This window comes from Mustela putorius, unplaced genomic scaffold, assembly GCF_011764305.1.
Source record: "Mustela putorius furo isolate JIRA1106 unplaced genomic scaffold, ASM1176430v1.1 tig00003898_pilon_pilon_pilon, whole genome shotgun sequence".
Classification (NCBI taxonomy): domain Eukaryota; kingdom Metazoa; phylum Chordata; class Mammalia; order Carnivora; family Mustelidae; genus Mustela; species Mustela putorius.
In genome coordinates this window covers 4,336,285-4,355,525 of record NW_025422047.1, presented here as the reverse complement: position 1 = coordinate 4,355,525, position 19,241 = coordinate 4,336,285, and the positions used below count along the sequence as shown (strand labels likewise).

The following is a 19,241-nucleotide window of genomic DNA, read 5'->3' as shown; positions in this document are numbered from 1 at the left end:
CCAGAAAACCACTGGAAGAACTACACTGAATTGTAAATGAATGAGGTCTGTCTTTTAAAAATTCAGCACAGGTTTGACTGAGGGGGACCAACCAGTATTTTCAGTAGGGGAAGTCCTTTCGAGCAGTCGTTCCAAGTCACTCTAGGGCCCAAACAGAAAGACTTGCATTTTGAATGATGATATAATAGTTGTTGGATGACATTTACCTTAAAACATAGTTGAGATGTTAGTGGTTAATTATTGTAATTTTCATGAGGGGTAAGGAGCTTTTATAGCAGCCTGCTTAATAAAAAGTCTGCAGTGCATAAAATTAACATCACTCGCTGTATACACGGAGAAGTTTAACTAGGTGAATGTGGTTCAGTTATTTCATTTTCTAAAAGAAGGCTCTAGCCAGTGTTGTTGTAGGACTAAACTCATGCCATGCTATTGTTTCTTTCTTTCTTTCTTTCTTTCTTTCTTTTTTTTCCACGTAATTCTTCTAGCTCTTTATCTGATTACCATCCGGCAAACAGCTGACCCGAGGAGACTGCAAAGCTTGAAGAGCCCCTGTATTCTGTTTGCCTTTAGCTTGAAACTCTTGGAGTGGTTTCTAACTTTGATAAAAAGAGAAATCACAGGCATGACTTTGTCTTAATACAGGCAGCACAGAACCTTGATTTTCATTTTATTCGACTCCATTCCCTAATCTCCTTTCTAAAACATAACCTCTAGAGATCTAAACCTGTGCTGTGTTTAGACTCCCAAGATTTGTGCTTCAGGTGTTCACTTGGAAATCTGTTGCTAGCCTGATAGCTGTGCCAGTAGCATGATTTGATAAAGTTATTCCTGATCTATAGAGCTTTGGGTCATTTCGTCATCTCTCAAAAATGCTAACAATTAATTTGTAGTCAGTTTGTAGTGGGCCTGCAGAGGGGAAAAAAAAAAAAAAGTTTGTTGTTGTTGTTGTTCCAATTAAGAATAGTCCCTTATTTTGTCTCATCATGGTTTCTTGATTCTATTTTGATAATATTTTATATTCTATATATACGTTAAAGTTGATGTAGAAGAAAATGATAGACTGATTTTTTTTTTCTGGATATACTATATACAATGACAACATGGCAAGATCGCTTTCAGATGGTCAAGATGTTTGCATGCCGCCCCTAGGAATGTCTGAATCCTTATTTACCAATTCTTGTGAGAAAAAATTGCGGACTTTGAGAGATTGATGTTGTTTTATTCTGCCCCCAAAGAATCTCCCCGCCCCCCCAATAAGAATTGGCTTGCCAGGAGATCTTCGGGCCTTAGTTGAAGTCATCACATGCAAGTGACAAGTGTACGCCTCTGGCCTTAAGGCTGGCCTGCTTCGTGTGCTGTTCCTACTCTCCGTTTCTGCCAGAGGAAATTCCATCTCTTGCCTGCCTTCATGTGGTGCTGATAAAGTCCTTCCTGTACATTAGAATTCCTGTTTTCCTTTAAGCAACAGCAGGGGATTGGGAATGATCAGGAAAGGGGAGGAGGAACAGGAGAAGAATACACTCAGCAAAGTAGCGTGAGCTATAATTTCTCCGTTTGCCTCGCATACCCTCTGGAACAAGTCATACTTCCAGGAAAGAAGCACTGCCCTGTGAATTTAAAGCTTCCATGGAGCTCACGTGGAAGTTTACGTCCAGCTGGCTGACGGTTCATAGTTGTTTCATTTTGTTGGTTAATATCACTGTATCTGTTGGGGGTATAATCAGTTGGTAATTTTCAGAGATCATTCAGGTTGGTTTAGTTCAATGCATCTGAAAGATCCAAGGGGTTGCCCTGTACTTTCTTGAATCTGTGGGGTTTTGTTTTTTGTTTTTTTAAGGGAGTCAGTTGAGTTTTGGAGATGTTCTGTAATTAGCCTCCAAGACTATTGGCCTCATTCTTGGAAGAGTGTGCCCCCGTTAGGACACCAAGAGTAGAAATGACTTCTAGATTTGTATTTTCCTAACTTTAAGGATTAACTTTATTGAGGTATAATTTGTGTGTAATGAAATGCTCCCCTTTGAAGCATCTGTTTCAATGAGTTTAAACACATGTACACAGTAATGTAACTAATCATCACCTCATCAAGATTCTAAAAGTTCTTACTTTTGGTACCTATTGCTGACAAGACAACATTCCATAGTATGGAATCTAAAGATGCCTCCTTCCACAAATACTCATATGTATACATTTTTTGTCTCCCTCTGCACCTTTCATCTTGGCTCCTCACTTATGGCTGAAATGGTAACTGTGGAAAAATATCTTGGCACCCTGACATCAGAATCCTGCTTCTTGGCGAGATCACGATGACGCAACCTCTACCCACTCAGCAGGCACCCCGGGGCCCTCCAGTGGGGGCCATGCTTCGCAGAGTGGAGACAACAGCAGTGAACAAGGTAAAGGGTCAAGCATTTTCCTTGTACAAAGTAGAAACAACTAAAATAACTCCAGTATTTTATGATCTCAGTACATCTACCTCCCTGTCAACAGGAGAGTGGCAGGTCAGAGAGCTACGATGTATTTGATGTATTTCCTCTGAACTTAACATTACTTAAAAAAAAAAAAAGTTGAAGTGAGACGTCTAATCTTTAAGTAGACATTACAATAACAATTGATTAGTTCTGCCAATTCTTTTACAAATTTGGTTATCTACACTTTACTTCTGCGTGTGAGTAAATGGAGTGACAGGCTTACTTTGCCGCCATCATGCACTAGTTTGAATGATTCTGTAAGCGGGATATTCTGGTTGTAGTATCAACTGTCGGAGTTCTCTGTCATCAAGCAAGGATGCCTCTATAAGCACATAAAATACCCAAGTGTTTTCTTACGAGCTCTAGAAGTACTGTGTAGATTTTATATGGGATTTTATCTTGGGAAGATGGATTTTGAAGTTCCTGGATTATTTGTCCCCATTTCTTTTCGGCTGACTTGGTGACTTTTGTCACAAGCCCTAAAACTTAGAATAATCTGAGGGCAAGGGGGACATCAACTGCAGATGTCAAGGAAGCCTAGGGTAATTTAGAATAAATTTTACCATTTAAAACTCACCTATTGCGCAGAGAGCAATTACACATTAGTAGGGATGACTCTTCTATAGTTAAATCATAATTTAAAGGAAGATACATTACTGAATGTGGGCCAGGAAAGTGTATAGATTTTACTTTTTAATATTTTACGTTAGATGGTGTCTGATCTCCTAGGTCTATTTCATCTCTATTATGACTGTGTTTATGGCCACAATATTAAAGCATTAGACAGTCTTCCATGTGGAGGACAGTTTGACAGCTTGAGCTCTAGCCGTCTATGCCATTCAAAAGAGGGTGGTTGATGTAGGGTGAGTGCCTTGACTCCGAGTTTCTGGCCACGGGTTTTGGATTACTAGTATCCTAGAAGAGTATAGAAAGAAACTTCTCTTCTATGATGCCATTAACGGTGAGTAAGTCCAAACTAGAATCTGGATTATTTGCAACTGATACAGAAGTGAAAACTGTTGGGTGGTAAATTGTGGAAGAACTTTTGAATTGGACGTATTGAGGTTTATCTACTGTCTTTATGAGACCAGTTAGGCTGTACCTAAGAAAACCAAAGTGGAAGGCATTTTGGGGATGGCGTATACCCCAATCTGTGGATCTGCACAGCCATGGCTTAATTGTGGTTCCCCATCATGGCGATGGACTTCTCGGGGTTCTTAAATCTGGAAAGCTTTGGATGAGCCCACCTTCCTTACTACGTCTAACTGCTATAACACAAAGGGTGAAAGGTATCTATTAATAAAAACAAAACACCCTCAACATTGGACAAAAGAGGGAGGAAAAGAGAAGCAGGCTTAATGGTCTAATGAGGCTATCTTCCAAAGACTTGTTGTGTGTGAGGCTCGCTTTGACCTTTCACTTTGCTCAGGAGCCCAGCGCTTCATTTTTCACATTCTTGCAATTACGTTAACGCTTCAAGCATTTCTGACTCCAAGTCAGCTCGCAACACCAGGCATAACTCAACACTGTGAGTTTTTCTCCTCTCTGTAGATTCATTAACAGGTCACGAAGGTCCCAACTGAAATTTAAAACTGACTGGTTCTGTTGGGTTGGTTGAGTTATGGCAAGGGAGATAGCAGGAAAGGACCAGCGAGAAGGGGAGGGGGAGCGAGAAGACCCTGGGGTCTGGAGCTGGAAATCGTTGGCCGCAACACGCAAGCCACGGAGTTTTATCATTTCGGGTAGTTTTGTTTTCTTGGTGATGGTAGTCAGAAAAAGAGGAAAGTTCTGAGACGGATACACTGGGTAAAAGAGAGTTCCACAAGCCTCTATGTTGTGGGTAGCTGCACCCACTTATCCCATGTTGAAGGATTTGATCCCTGCAGGATTTTGTTCCTTTTATCCTATCTCCGTGGGATTAAAGAATGGACATGGTAGCTTATGTGTGCGAGTACTAGGAAGTCGGTCATTTTATTGTGTTAAAGTGTGAGGGGCAAAAACAAGTTATGATTCCTACAAAATAGGGATTGTTTGGTGTGGAGAATTTCCTACCTGGCTTATCATATCAGTGGTCCCCAAACACATGTCTAAGGGTATTCTGTTTATTACCACAGACTAAATTTGTAAGGCTAGGCTCAGAGGTATTTTGTCATACTCAGGCCTATGTTTGTCTTTTAAACATGTATTTAAGGTATTCTGAAATGTGGCCCACTGAATTGTCCAGAGTAGCTTTCTGTGGGAAAGATTAATTATCTGCTGCAGGGCAAAGTCAACAGAGATATTGACTGAAATCACATATGCTTATCCTAGGTTAAATCTTAGGGTTGCTGTATAATGGGAAACCTAGGAGCGAAATTTATGTTCCTCGTATTAAATATATCATAATGTTTCACTGGAAACCAAGTTCGTAGTTTAGAAAAGAGTTTTCTTGCGTATTCAGAATTTATTAGCACAACAGGCATATGGAAAACTGTAAAACGACTCAGTTTCAAAACAAATTATGATAAACAGAAAAAATAGGGATGAATTGTACTAAATACAATGTTTTCATACACATTTTAAATTAAACTTTAATAGCCATATGCTATAAAACAATACATGCATTTATGTTGCTTTATATTTTTTGTGACTATCTTTACTAAAATGATTCATACACGTCTTTACTTTGGAACCTAAAAATACCTCATTTTATGACTTGATAGTGAAAGAGCTACAGTTACACAGGTGAAAGGTCATCTTTTCCTCTCTAGCGTTTGTGCAACAAACCAAATAGAGGAAAAAAAAAATCAAATTTTAGAAATATTGTAAGAAACAAACTTGGTAAAATGTAAAACCTGACTTTACTCTGTCTTTTAAACAGCACATGCCTAGCAGTAAACTATATAAATATGAACCAGATTTTCATTCACTCTGATTTCTTTTGCTAAAAGCAGCCAAAGGGAGGGAGTTTGTCTTGTTAGTTACATTAGAATGAAGAAAGAAATCTGGTTTTTCAGGGACAGAATTAGGGTGCAGACTGGGGACTCTGGGGCAGTAACTGGCCCTCTTTGTGTCTGGCTTCCTATCAGTAAAATGGGGCTTGATAATAAGGCTTGGGGTCCCTAATTCTGTACCTGCTGAGTCAAAAGCTGCTTTGTATTTCATTGTGTATTTTGCCAGAGTTAAGACTAGGAAGCAGCCCCCTTGTTCATAGAGCACTTTGAGAGCCTCAGATGAAAGGCACAATATATGTACAAAGTATTATTATTATTGATGGGTTTGTGTAACTCCCATTAACGCTGATGGGAGTTACGCATGTGAATTGGCAAGAGAATAGACCCCTCAGTGTTTAGAGCACATGAAATTTACATTTTTTCCAGTGCTGTAATTGAGATGTTGACAAATTGGAGAATATTGATGAGCCTTTGTTTTAAGTATTTTGTGCCAAGTTTGTTTTATTTTTCCTGGTTTGAACAATGGTATGGGTTCAGCAGCAATGAATAAAAAGGGTAGAGTAAAGATAACTTTGTATTTCAATATTTTGATGTGCCAATATGAAATAAATTGTCTTAGGCAAATGGAATATGCTGTTTTAATCATTAGCTATGCATGAAAGAAAAATTGATGTTGACATCTTTGCTGCAAAATCGTTGTAATGGGGCCTTCCTTACAATTCATTTTTGTAAAATTCATTTTGTACATTTTGCAGCAATTGAACAATCCCTGCACTGTGAATAGGCAGGATTCCCAGAAATACCGAGACAGTTGGCCCAGTAACTGCTGAGCTCACACTGCACACCACACGCACGTTAACCATACTGTTGCCAGACCCAGTTTAACCTAAATCCATTAGCATACTAGCATGTATATGTCTCTAATCTTGCAGGACACAGGGCTGCACCAGCCAGCATAATTCCCCTCAACTCTGCCACCTACCAAACCCCTTCCATTGATGTCTCCAACTATGATCCAGGCAATAAGACTATTATTTTAGAGCTGGATATTTATTTATGGATTATGCAGTTCTTTACCAGTCATGGTGGTGGAAATCTAAAAATACCCCTTTATATTGAATGTGTTTATAGGTAAACAAGCATCTAAAATAGTATTACACTTTTGACTTTATAATGCATGCTATCGGGATAAAATAGATTTCTCCCCCACCAGAATATTCCAATTATACATTTAAAGGAGGGAGAAAAACCTCCAGCCTACCCACAGTGGATCCTGAATATGTTCTACAGGGATTTCTTATTCAGTCTAGGAAAACCCCGTCAATGGAATGTTTTCATAGTGGCGGCAATTTCTTTAAAATAACCCTAAATACAATATGACAGATGCCATCTGGCATAATCTTTTGCTAGTTGCTTTTAACTTTTATTTTTCCTAGAGCTAAGTTCATCCAAAACTGGTCACTCACTTTTAGGATAAGTAAATGACATTTCTTTTCCTTACTGTCTTCCTAATTGTATATATATATAAAAAAAATTCTCTGAGAATGTAATTGATAATTGAACATTCCCACAGAAGAACTTGTTGTATATAGAATATTTATGTTGCATTTTTTTCCCCTGCCGCTCCCCCTGCCCCAATAAAGTCAAAAGAATACCATCCTTCAGCCATCAGCAAACATCCAAATAATTTCTGTTGATTTTTTCAGGACTTTTTAGAATAGTAACCATTAGAAATAAAATTAAACTCTTCTAATAAATAAACGCTCTAGGAGCATGTAATAGTGCCCATAAATGCTTAAAAGCTTTCTATAATTGCTGTTAATTTTGAGTAATTTCTTCCTATATGTATCAACTTACTTGAAAAACCCAGAGTTGGGATTTCTAGATTTTTTTTTAACTTAGTCATGTAAAGGGATGTCTCCTGATGCCAGTTAGAGTTTAATTTAGAGTAGTAATTAAACTTGAATACTGCCTCATAAACAAAAGATAAACAATAAACCAGCCACGTTCCCTGCTGTTTCATAGCTTTCTTTCCCAGATGTTTTAGCCTGATAATTTTTACACAGTGAACTACCTAACATGGAGTTTTGTGGACAGAGGTCGAAAATGAGTTTTTCTTTCTCTCGCTCTCTCTTTTTCTTTATTTTCTTTTTTCTTTTACTTTCTTTTCTTTTCTTTCCTTTCCTTCTTTCTTTCTTCTTCTTCTTCTTTTTTTTTTTTTGTAATCCTTTTTCCCTCCAAAAAGCAAAACGCAGAGGATTTTCCACTATTTAGATTTTCAACAATTCTGATAAAATAGATTCTTAATGCAGATGTGCGATAAAGATAACTCTTCTGGTTCTTCTTCTTGGATTTTTTTTTTCTTCAGAACTTGTCATGAACGTCTTTCACACTTGGTGATGTAAAGGGGAACGTATTTTTATTCAAGTAACATCTTGGTAATAACTCAGAAAACACAGAGCTCGACAATGGAAAATGTTTCTTCTCACCCTTTCCCCCCTGCATGGCTGCCCCACGGCCAGCGTTACTCTATGGCTACACTCCTCGGAGGGCCACAAGGGTTTCTCTGTCCAGTTCTGGACCCTTCCACTGTCAGCCATGATCTTTCTAATTGTCAGGTACTAGTCTGCCGTTCAATGCAGAAGCCATGTTATTTTCACTGGGTGGGGTAATTACTGAAAGCTGAGAATAGCTGCACTAAAGACACAGGGATACTTTCATGATCCCATTAGCATAAGAGTGGGTAAATTATTCATGCCAAGTGAGGATTCTATGGGGAAAAGTATAGTTAATGCACATAGTTTTTAAATGTATCCCTTTCTGCTCTGAGACTAAATTCTTGTTGGAATCAGTTCTCAGACATTTACGGGAAAGCTCTGGTGGCGTGTTAGACGCAGTTCATCTCTCTCTATTTGCAGCGCTCTCAATAGAGACCATCTGGCAAAGATCCAGAAGGTGATTAAACAAAATGATCAGCTCTTGTTGCTGTGTTACATGTCCAATACTACGGATTAAAAAACATGACCCACGACAGTCACGCTAACGTCATGCTGCTCCCCCTCCCCCTCCCTGCTCCATATAAGAATTCAGATGGTCCACAAATGTGTGTGCCATCTTTGTGTCCTTATGGCCCATAATCATGAACAGGTTGTGCAAATGGCTCTTTCTGCAGCACTGTCTGTTCCAGCAGCAAAGAAGAATTTCATATTAATTGGGTCAGTCTAATATTCATATTGACATGGGGAAAAATTACTAAAATTTATTCTTATAGCAGACAATGAATATGTGCGCTTTCTGCCATGAGGGAAGTGAAATCTGACAACTGGCTTGTGCAACTGATTAATTTTTCTTGAAACTGGAGAAAATCAAAGCAGGAAAAACTGTCATTCTCTGAAAACAGTGCACAACCCTTTGTAACTAAACAAAATGGATTGGGTAGGGGGTTTGCGGGGAGCTGGTGGAAATGAACTCTGGTTTTAATGCCATAATCAGGGATGAATTTACAGTGCCATTCAGAGGAGTCCTCCCTCCCCATAAACAAGCTGATAATCACAGGGAAGCTGACTTCCAATTAGCTTTTCCTTCCCTCACACGGATCAGGGTGTTTATATGTCCTTCTTAAGCCGTGGTATGTCACTATTGAGTTGGTACATCTCATGTCACATTCAAAAGTTTGGAAATAACGTGTTTTATTATGAGGAAATCCTGTTAATAAGCAAGGTAATATTCAACCAATCATTTCACGATTGAGTTAAGGTAAAAATGCCAAGATTTGTGACTAAGGGACAGATGTATCTTATCTTTGGGGGTTTGCACCAAATGCCAAGTAGAAATATAAATTGAACAAACCAGACATTGTGAGGAAGTGATTGAAGAAATATTGAGATGAAATCTTGGAATGAACTGTATATGTATATTTATAACAATGCTGTGAATTGCTTACATGCCACATTTGCATAAGCCTGAACTCTGATTTTTTATTAAGGGGCAGTTTAATGTCTGTTAGTTAAGGCATTTAAAAAACAGTATTATTATGAGGTTATTGAGATTATGTCTGACCATTTAATATTGTGGAAAGAGTCCTGTGACTAATACCATCGGCTGAATTTGAGTGCAAATATCAAGAAAAGATAAAGAATAAGGCAGAAAGGGAAAAAAAATCTCAAAACCCACTGTAAATCATCATTGGTCCTGTCCGCTCTCCTTTCCCAGGGAGGGTAAAACAGTAGGTTAGAAATGCAGCTAGGCAAAGTACTCAGGGAGGGGAAGTGAGGTTCCCCTTGAGTCAGTGCAGTGTGGCAGATGAAAGGGACTTGTATAGCCTTGGGGGTCTTAAGGCTATTATAGGGCAACTCATGCTCTGTTATCATGCTGATTTTTCAATTGATTTTTGGCTGAACAGTACTTGTTGAAGCCCTCCAGAGCATCAAACACAGCCGTTTGGTGCTATACATTGTAATACACGTGTTCTATTTTTCCCCTCATTGTCTTTACTTTGCTTCAGAAGAATAGTCTATAATGATGCCCTGTTCTTTTCCCCCCTTCCTCTTTCTTTCATATATTTCTGCCCTCCGAGAGTTTCTTGAAATGCATCTTGTTTTGTGGGAGAGGTGGGGGTGGGGGGTGGTGGCTGAGGAGGGGGGAGGCGTGATTGGTGGGAGAATTCGTCTTCCTCTGTTGACATTTGTTTTTATTTTGGCCTTTAGAAATATTCTGATGTCACAGAAGACAATAATAGAAACCCTTTTCATCTACCAAATTTATCCCTCAGTAGTTTTGAACTCCCTTTCCAATGACCGGCAGGAAAACAACTCTGAGACTTCACCAAAATCTTCATTAAAATGAAAGGAAGCCATTTTAGTATTGCTTCTATATCCAGCAGTAAGGTCTGTCAGCTGGTTGAAAAGCTAGATCTTGAAAAGGGAAATAATGGAGGGAAACATAGAGAAAGGATGTTCCTGCCTCTCTTCTGTCTAGGGAATTCTTACTGATGGAAATCCAATGCTAATATCAACTTCTCTCTGAAGACTGCCTGATTTGCCCAGGTGTGGGCCAGTGTCCTGTTCTCTGCACCCCACGAGCACTTTCTAATTCGATCATGGCTTCTTTCATAATTTCCATTCATGTTACAATTACTTGGTTCCTGGTTCTCTTTCTCTGCTTTTCCTTTGTAGGGATTATCAGTTATTCAACCATCTAGCAATAGTAGGTCCACATTGGGGGCACCTGAGTGGCTCAGTGGGTTAAAGCCTCTGCCTTCTGCTCAGGTCATGATCCCAGGGTCCTGGGACCAAGCCCCACATCAGGCTCTCTGCTCAGCGGGGGACCTGCTTCTCCCTGCCTCTCTGACTACTGGTGATCTCTCTCTCTCTGTGTGTCAAATAAATAAATAAAATCTTAAAAAAAAAAAATAGTAGGTCCACTTCTGAATCAATAAACAAATCCACAGATTTTTTTTTTAAGATGGACACATTAATCAAAACCTTGTTCTTATTGACTCTGTGATGTGTACCTGCACATAAATAAGCTATTTTGAATATATTGATACATTTGATCAAACTCTGTTACATCCTTGAGAGATAGTAAAAGTTGTTTTCTTTTACTGACATTCTGTCATATATAACACTGCCTTAGGTAAGTCAATGGACCCACAACTCAAAGTTAGAAATCTTTTGGTTATCCATACATTCGTAAACTTTAGATTCTTATTCTAAGTAGTATTTTACGATAACACTTAAAATAGGATTGGTCTTATTTGCTCTTAATGTTCTCTTAAATTACACACATACAGTCAGAATTTGGAGATGGCATTTCCTTTCATTATGTTATTTGTCTTTACAAAAGAAAGTGTATAGATAAGTCTTTAAAGTAATGGCAAACCTAATAAGGGAAATTGCTTAATGTGGTGGATGGTTTCCCATGATTAACTCAGGGTCCATTTGTTTGGACTCCTTGTTTAGGATGAGGTTGACCTTGGGGGAAGTCACTGGTTTCGTAGACAGGTAAAAAGTCTGGAAGTAATTCTTGAATTTTAGACCCCACATGCTTTTGTTGATTTTCTACATATGTCGCCCCATTTTTTTTTTTCATAATTTGCTTTTGAGCAAGTGTAATTATTTTGGAGGATGCAAGAAAAACCTGGTAGGGAGCGCTTTCTCGTCTGTTTGAGTTCTGTCTAGAATCTTAGACTGTGAGTCAAGAGGCCTGGGCTCTAAGTTCAGGGTTATACTGGAAAGGGCAGAGTTCAGAGGCAGAGAGACGTGGGCTCACATCCCGGTTTTACAATATCTGCTAGATTCAGTTTCTCCATCTGCAAAGTGGGGGGAAAACCATTTGGCCTCAGCATTGTCCCGGAGATTATACTGAGATTTCATGTGTCAAGAGTATAACGTTGGCTGGAAACAGTGATTATTAGCTCCTTGACCTCCTGTTCCCCTGCCTAATGCTGACATTAACTAGCTCTGTGGTCTTGGATGAATCTCTTAACTGTTTTTGGACTTTTGTTCATCTGTAAAATAGGACTGAATCAGGCAGTCTTTGATTTTATTTTTTGTTGAAGTGTAGATGACGCACAATGTTACATTAGTTTCAGGTGTACGACCCAGTGAATGGACATTCCTATACATCACGCAATACTCACTTCAGGTTCCAGGAATCTAATGTTTACATTCATGGGTCTTATTTTTTATTTGTGCATTTTATCTTTAAACAGAGAGAGAGGCTGCAGAGTTTTGTTTGTTTGCTTTATTTGTTTGTTAGGGTGGAATGTATTTTTAGTTCCTTGATTTCACAGGTTAGTTGTAATATGTAGTGAGATAGTATTTTGTTTCTTGGTTTTGTTTACCAGGAGAGCTTTTTTTCTTCTCAGTTCATCGAGAAAATAACTAGGCTTTAGAATTTATTTTCTGAGGATGGGAGAATGTCACAATTTAGGAGTAGGATACCTAAGGTGTGATATATTAATATCAGATGACTGTACAGTCAGTTAAGAATGAAGTGTATTTTGTAAACACAAAGCAACTTCTCCATTATCTAATCAATTAGAACCCCTCTGTTGGAATTTCTGTACTTCACAAGCACAACAATACTACATGATAATAATTACGATGGCTGACACCATACCCTCTCCTGAAATGTATTCCAAATCATTCCAAAAGGTCTAAATAATTTTCAGGAACATTTTAAAGTTAAGTATATTTTACTGGGTTCTAATGATTTTAGACTGGTAATTTATACAAGATGTAGCTGATTACCCTCTAGTCAGAATATTTGCTGAGGCAAAAACACTGGTTCCCCACCCTCACTGCCTGTTAGAGATGTTACTCTTGCCTCAGAACCAAACATTTATTTTTTTTTTAAGACTGAAGATTTACAAAAGTAGACTAAGAGTGTAAAATTTCATATTTTTTTCTTCCAACTCACATTTGTAATAAATGCCATCCGCTAAAATAAAACCTCCAAAATTTCTATGTACTAAATGTGAGTGATGAAGAAAAGTTGCTAAGTCAGAGATTAAAAACCTGTCCAATCTACCTCGCTGGTGTCCTTTTATGATGAAGTGTTGGGCACTGTGGCTACTCTGTAGGTCCACGCACCTGTCTGGAGGCAGGAAGCGCTCACTCCCAAGTCCTTTCGTAAATACGTGCTGCTTAAATTCATTGTATGAAGCTCTTCGTTGAGCAAGACACTCTGGGAATAAAATTTCCTTGTGCAATTTACAAGGATCCTTGCTTTCAATAACTGACCATCTCCCAGGCCGGAGGCACTCTGTCCAGTATATAAATAACTCTTAGGTAAGGCAGATAGTCAGTTTGGGGGCGTGGGTGGCGGAAGGCTCCTTGGCACGGAGACAGTGCGTGGTGTAGGTAGCTCGGAACGATCGTCTCTGCCCTGCCGCTTCGAAGCAGTGATGTCCCTCTGTGTTAGCTTCTTCACCTGTAAAATGGGAATAATAACTAACTCACAGGGTGGTTGTGAGGACTCAAGGAAACATTGGCTTTTTAAAAGTCGAGGTTGGTGACTAATGGTGGCATCCCCCAAAATATTCTCTTCCTTTGACATTGATTGACCATACAATTAGTGCCAAGCCCTGTCCTAGCTGCCAGAGATACCAAGCCGGTAAGATGCAGCCCCTCTTCCCTTTATGCTCATTAGCACTCAGAAATATAAACAGGTAAATGGACGTGCTACTAACAGTGCATGTGGCATACAAGTTGTAAGGCGTTCTAGAAGAGGGAGTAATTAATTCTGTTGGAAATGCCCGAAGTGGGGATGTTTTGAGAGATTTTGATGGCCTTCAGCAGGTGTTTCAGGTGAGCAAGGTAGAGAGCTTACAGGGAACAGATGGAGGCCAGGCGGAGTCTTGGAAGTGGAAAGCAACATGGTGCGTTCAGACCTATGGCCGGACATTGCTGTCGTTTGAGAGAATGCACGGGGGGGGGGAAGGTGGCTGGAGAGGCCATTAGGGGCGGAAAGTGAAGATCCTTGTTTACCACCCAAAGAAGATTATACTTAATCCGGTGGAGCGCTGTTTACCAAACTTTCCCGGTGATAGCAGCTCCTACGGGGCCTGTAAATACGCATTCCCAGGCAGACCTCAGCCATACAGAATTTAGGCTCTCGACTGGGGGTCCTGGGAATCTGAATAATTAATTCACGCCCCAGGGCAACCTTGCTCTGGGAAGTGAGGGAGCCCATTAAAGTAACTTAAGCAAAAAGGAATGGCGGGGAGATTTCTGTTTCTGTAAAAGCTCTTCTAGAAGGAGGAGAGTAAGTTGGAGGGAAACAAGACTAAATACAGACTAAGGGTTCCTACTCCAGAAGACAGATGAGGACCGAGTTAAGGCAGTGGCAGGAGGAGACGCAGGGGAGAGGACGGATGGAGAGATGACAGGTAGGACAGACAAAAAATGACAGAGTCCAAAATAACATGCCAGCCTCTCTCCTGGGATGAAGGTGCCACAATCTAGATAGTCTTCTTTGTCCCTGCCATGAGTTTCAAAGTACAGACATCCATCTGCCGAGGGACAAAAGGAGGACAATAATTGCATTTGCACACATCAAGTTGTTGAAGTAGAAATTTGTGATGCATGTCAGGTGAATAATGATTCTTTGAGGGTTGCAGAGTGTTTATAGGCAGTTAAACCACATTGTGGTTAAAGACAGGGCTTCTGACATTGCCTGCTTCCCTTTAAATCCTCACCTCTGTCACCAGTCATGGGGGAGCCTCTAATCCTCCACTTAGTCTCTGTGAAATGGGCATAATAAATAATGTCTCACAGATTTGGGGTGGCTACAGATGAAATGATGACTTATGTAGAATGACAGTAATTTCTTGCTTGGTTTGTAGTTAATAAAACATTATTCCTATTTTTTATTTAGAGGTTGCTTTTAAAGGAACTTCTTTTTTTCCTCCTGGGATAAATAATTAAATAATTATAAATTAAAAAGCTGAGGACTGACCCTGTGCTATTGCCATCATGGCAAGGAACCTAAAAATGAAATCCTGCATTTATATCTAGGAAGTAATAGCTGTGGAAAGAAAGCTGGAAGAACAGCTACTTGCCGTAAGCCCTCTACCAACTGCAGATGCATCTAGTTAGGAGTAAATTCCTTCTTCAGAAGTCCTATTGCACCATTTTTGAGTCTCTCTTCTGACAATCAGGTTTTCTCTGCGGTAGTCATTGGTGGCTTGACTTATTTATTTTCGTGTTTAGAAGATTGTTGAGGATAATTTCCATGTCTTAGACATCTTCCCCTTCAGGTCCCACTCCCCTCCCCCACCCCATTGTGCTAATAACATAGGAGACCTTCAATAATTGTTATTATTTTATTTTTTGAAAGGAGGATTGGGTCCATATTGTGAAGGACATTGAATAGTCAGCTGGCTGGGGGTTTGTGCTTGATCTAGTAGGTAATAGGGACCCATTGAAGATTTTTGAATGGGGGTAGTTACATAATCGCCTTCCTTTTGAATGCCGATGACAAATTCTCCACGTCTTCCACGTCTTCCACTGTCAAAATAGCAGACCCATATACTTGCCTGTAATACTGTCTGTTTGAAAAAGTGGATATCCTTTGAATGAAGAAGCAAATTTTAAATAGCTTTGAAAAAAGAAAAACTTAAACATTCTCTCTAAAGTAATTTAAGCACTTAAATTATTGTGATTCGCAAGGTCTCATATATGTAAACTCTTTCTGGAAATGTATACAGGAATATATTTTTGTAAAATTTTTTTTAGCGTTATAATTATTAACAACAGGATTGTGTAAATATATCTCCTTCAATATTTGGAAAAACAATTTCAAGGATATTTAAATAGACATTACTTAAGGAAAAAAAAAAGGACTTTGCAGTTAGATAGATTGAAAGCAGGAGTAGAGCAGGGTTTACTCTAGTATGGGAATTTTCAGATCCTCTAGTTGGCTAATGTGCCTTTTAAGTCCACACGGGGTAGAACACAGATCTTCTCAGACTCACTTACCAACCGAAACCGTTTTGTATATCATCTCTGGAGACCAATCTCACTTGGAACCCATTCTGGAACATAGTCCTCAACTGCTTCTTTCATTGAAGTATTTTCAGATAGGATTTAATATCCTACAGAGTCTTCCTATATCTTGTATTTAAGAGGTAGATCGACATGGGCTCAGGATCAATTTTCAGTTATATAAAAGGCAATTTCCTCTAAGGTCAGCAGTATCATGGGGTTCAGCTCGACCTGCTCAGAATGTTCTGGTAACCCAGCCATCTTTGGTAGTTATACTTCATTGTATTAATCAAAGAAAGTGCCAATGAATATCTTTTGAGTGCTTGATTCAATACAAGCACTTATGGTTACACTCTCAACTTATAAATGGCAATCCCAACAAAATCCAGTTATGAATTACATCAATGCTTGGTTTGATAATTCGCATATGACGTACTTTCCTTCCTCAAAAGTAAACTTTTTTTTTTCTTTTTTAAAGTGGCCACTGAGTTGGAGGCCGGATGGTAAAACCATGGAGGGGGGAGAAAAGGAGGAGAGAACCCATCTTTCCTCATTTGAGAGTGGATGGCTTGGGCCCCACTTGCTTCGTGGTGAGCTATGGACAGAACATACTGTCCATTGGGAAATTTCTGGGAATCAGAGCTGCCAAACTCAACCTGTCTGCATCTCAGTGTTCTGGGATTTCTAGTTCAGCAGACTGTTAAAACTGGTTGCCACTAGGCAGGTGTTGCATCTACAGGAAGTAAATTTTTCCCTAACTCTTCCTTATTGTTAGAGGGTGCTGGGAGACTTTCATGTTTGGGAGCATTCAGAAGTTCCAGAATTTTGATCGTTTTTGATCATCAAGTGAGGGGAAAGCCTTTGGCATCCATACATTCTACTCCTGAGCATTGTGACAAGATTACCCACATGAGTCTGTCATCCCCTTCGGGGGCTGTAGGAGAAAGAATTAGGTTAGGCACCCTTGGCTCTCCACCTTTTGAAATGATCAAGAAGAAGCTAGTAGTACAACTAAGCCTATCATTGCAGTATGGTGAGAAAAAGCCCGATTTTGTCTTCTTTGTAAAGGAGTTTTTCTACAAGATTTTGTTTATAGCCATTCACCAGAAAATTACAACATCTCTAAAGGATGTCCTCTTTATTATTTTTTTTTATAATTTTATAGGTGGCAAGCAGAGGCAGAAGCAGGCTCCCCACTGAGCAGGGAGCCCAATCTGGGACTCGATCTCAGGAGCCTGGGATCATGATCTGAGCAGAAGGCAGACGATTAACTGGTTGAGCCACCCAGATGTCCTGGATGTCCTCATTTTATAGATAGAAACATGAACATATTTGGAGAGCCAATGATCTTTAATATTATTAGGCAACTTACAAACCTGAGAGTAGAAATAGGGGTTTACTTCTCTTTATCCATCCAGATTTCGATGCTTCTACACAAATTAACTATATATCCTAGCATAGTTATCAGCCACTTAATGGAGTTTTCTCTATATTTCTTATTCTAATTGGAATTCTATTTGCTTCTTTTCTGCCAGTATATAGCATGAGTTGCTTTGAGCTGGCAGGAAAAAAAAAAAAGGAAAAAAAATAGACCCTGGCTGAAATCAGATGACACTGAAAAGTGAAGTGTCAGACTTTGTAAAAATCAGTATTCTTGCACATTGCTGTATTGCTCCCTATGCTGGACATTTAAGACAGAAATATCAGGGGAGCTTCCCATTGAATGTTGTCAGGGACCCCTTGAAACCTGCTGGTTTATAGGTGAGTAGTGAAAGCCCTGAGTTCCTGGACATCTTCTTGCCCCATACAGCATCACTCTAGAGACTGTAATCAGAGTCTGTGATGTTTTAACTTTGTCATCTGCATGGATATACTTTTTTTTCATACTTAGTTTTTTAATTTAATTTTTTAAAAAAATACTTTGTTTATTTGAGAGAGAGAGAGAGTGAGCATGAGGGGGGAGGCAGAGGGAGAGAGAGAAGCAGACTCCCTGCTGAGCAGGGAGCCCAATGTGGGTCTTGATCCCAGGACCCCAGGATCATGACCTGAGCTGAAGGCAGACACTTAACTGACTGAATCACCCAGGTGCCCCAATGTACTTTAAAAAAATTTTTTTTTAACTTTTTACTTGCTTAAACTTTCTGGCCTCCTTACTCATCCTGTCATCTGATCACATTTGCTGAGTTTCTACCAGTACCCTTGACAGCAGGAGGTAAGGGGAACAACCGTTGAGAAATCACTCTTGTTTATGGGGGCGCTTACCTACTGCTTGCTCAATAGATGAGTTCTCGCTATCGCCCTCATGCTAGCTGCGCCCATCGGTGGTGGAAAGTAGACACTGGTGGAACAAGTCGTTTTGGTTTGACAGCTGGTTAGTAGCTAATAGTATGTAGTGACTTAGGAGATGCTGTTAACATTGACTTAAGGTTTAATTCCTCATTAGGATTATTAGCACCCAAAATGGTTGAATTTGTCAAAGCGTCAGTCACCAAATCTGTGACACATTCATCAGAATTGAGTAGGGGTTCAAGAAACAGGTACAAGGTTATGCCTGGAGATCCTGCCGGAGAGAAATGAGAGCTCAGAGTTCAAAAGTTTGTAACTTTGTTTGTAAGAGCATGGGATTAGCCCTTGGTCTGAATCCTGCCTCCCACACCTGGTGTGATCTTAGGTGAGTTATTTAACTTCTCTAAACTTGATCTCCTCATTTATAAAATGAAGATTGTCACACCTGCATAGAAATGATGTGAGACTTAGATTAGATAGTGTATTTGAAGCTCTAGGTGTAGACCAGATGGGAATAATAATAATAATAATAATAATAGAAGAAAGAAGAAGAGGAGGAGGAGGAACATATGATCATTGACTCTTCATTAGTTTTGGTTCCATAACTTGAATTTTAAGACGGCATCACTTTCTGTGTATTCTTACTTCAGGATACAGTACAATGTGCTTTCTAAAATACGAGAATAATAGCTTCAGATACTTTGCTTCTCTATTCTACCCTGGTCCCTCTCTCACAGATATACAGAGACAGAGTTTGCAGGCCAAGGAGCCTCAGGAAAGGGTAAAAATCTAGGAGAAGCATGAGGTCAGAATTCTCTCGTTTCTTGTAGACCACGCCTTGGTAATAAGTCAAATACTGTCCCACTCTCCTTTCTGGCACTTTCAAATTATTATTGTCTACCTAAAGGCCAGAATGTGGTGAGTTCAGCCTCCCAGAATCTGAACGGAGCTCTTCCAGTTAGCTCCTCGAAGCCCAGAATGAGGCGGCTTGATGGGGCCCTGAGGTTACAGGCTCAGAATCCAGAGAGGGAGAGCCTGGGCAAGGTTCTAGTTCTGCAGCCCAG

The 19,241-nt window shown here is 39.6% G+C and overlaps 1 protein-coding gene across 9 annotated transcripts in view; it reads left to right on the top strand.

The window, feature by feature from the left end:
* Positions 1–19,241, top strand: part of MEIS2 (Meis homeobox 2) — a 208,547-nt gene that overhangs the window by 13,539 nt on the left and 175,767 nt on the right. For all 9 annotated transcript variants that reach the window (XM_045067842.1, XM_045067843.1, XM_045067844.1 and 6 more), the window contains one exon: positions 2,279–2,393. In XM_045067842.1, coding sequence (XP_044923777.1) covers positions 2,279–2,393 — 115 coding nt within the window. The remainder of the gene's footprint in view (positions 1–2,278; positions 2,394–19,241) is intronic.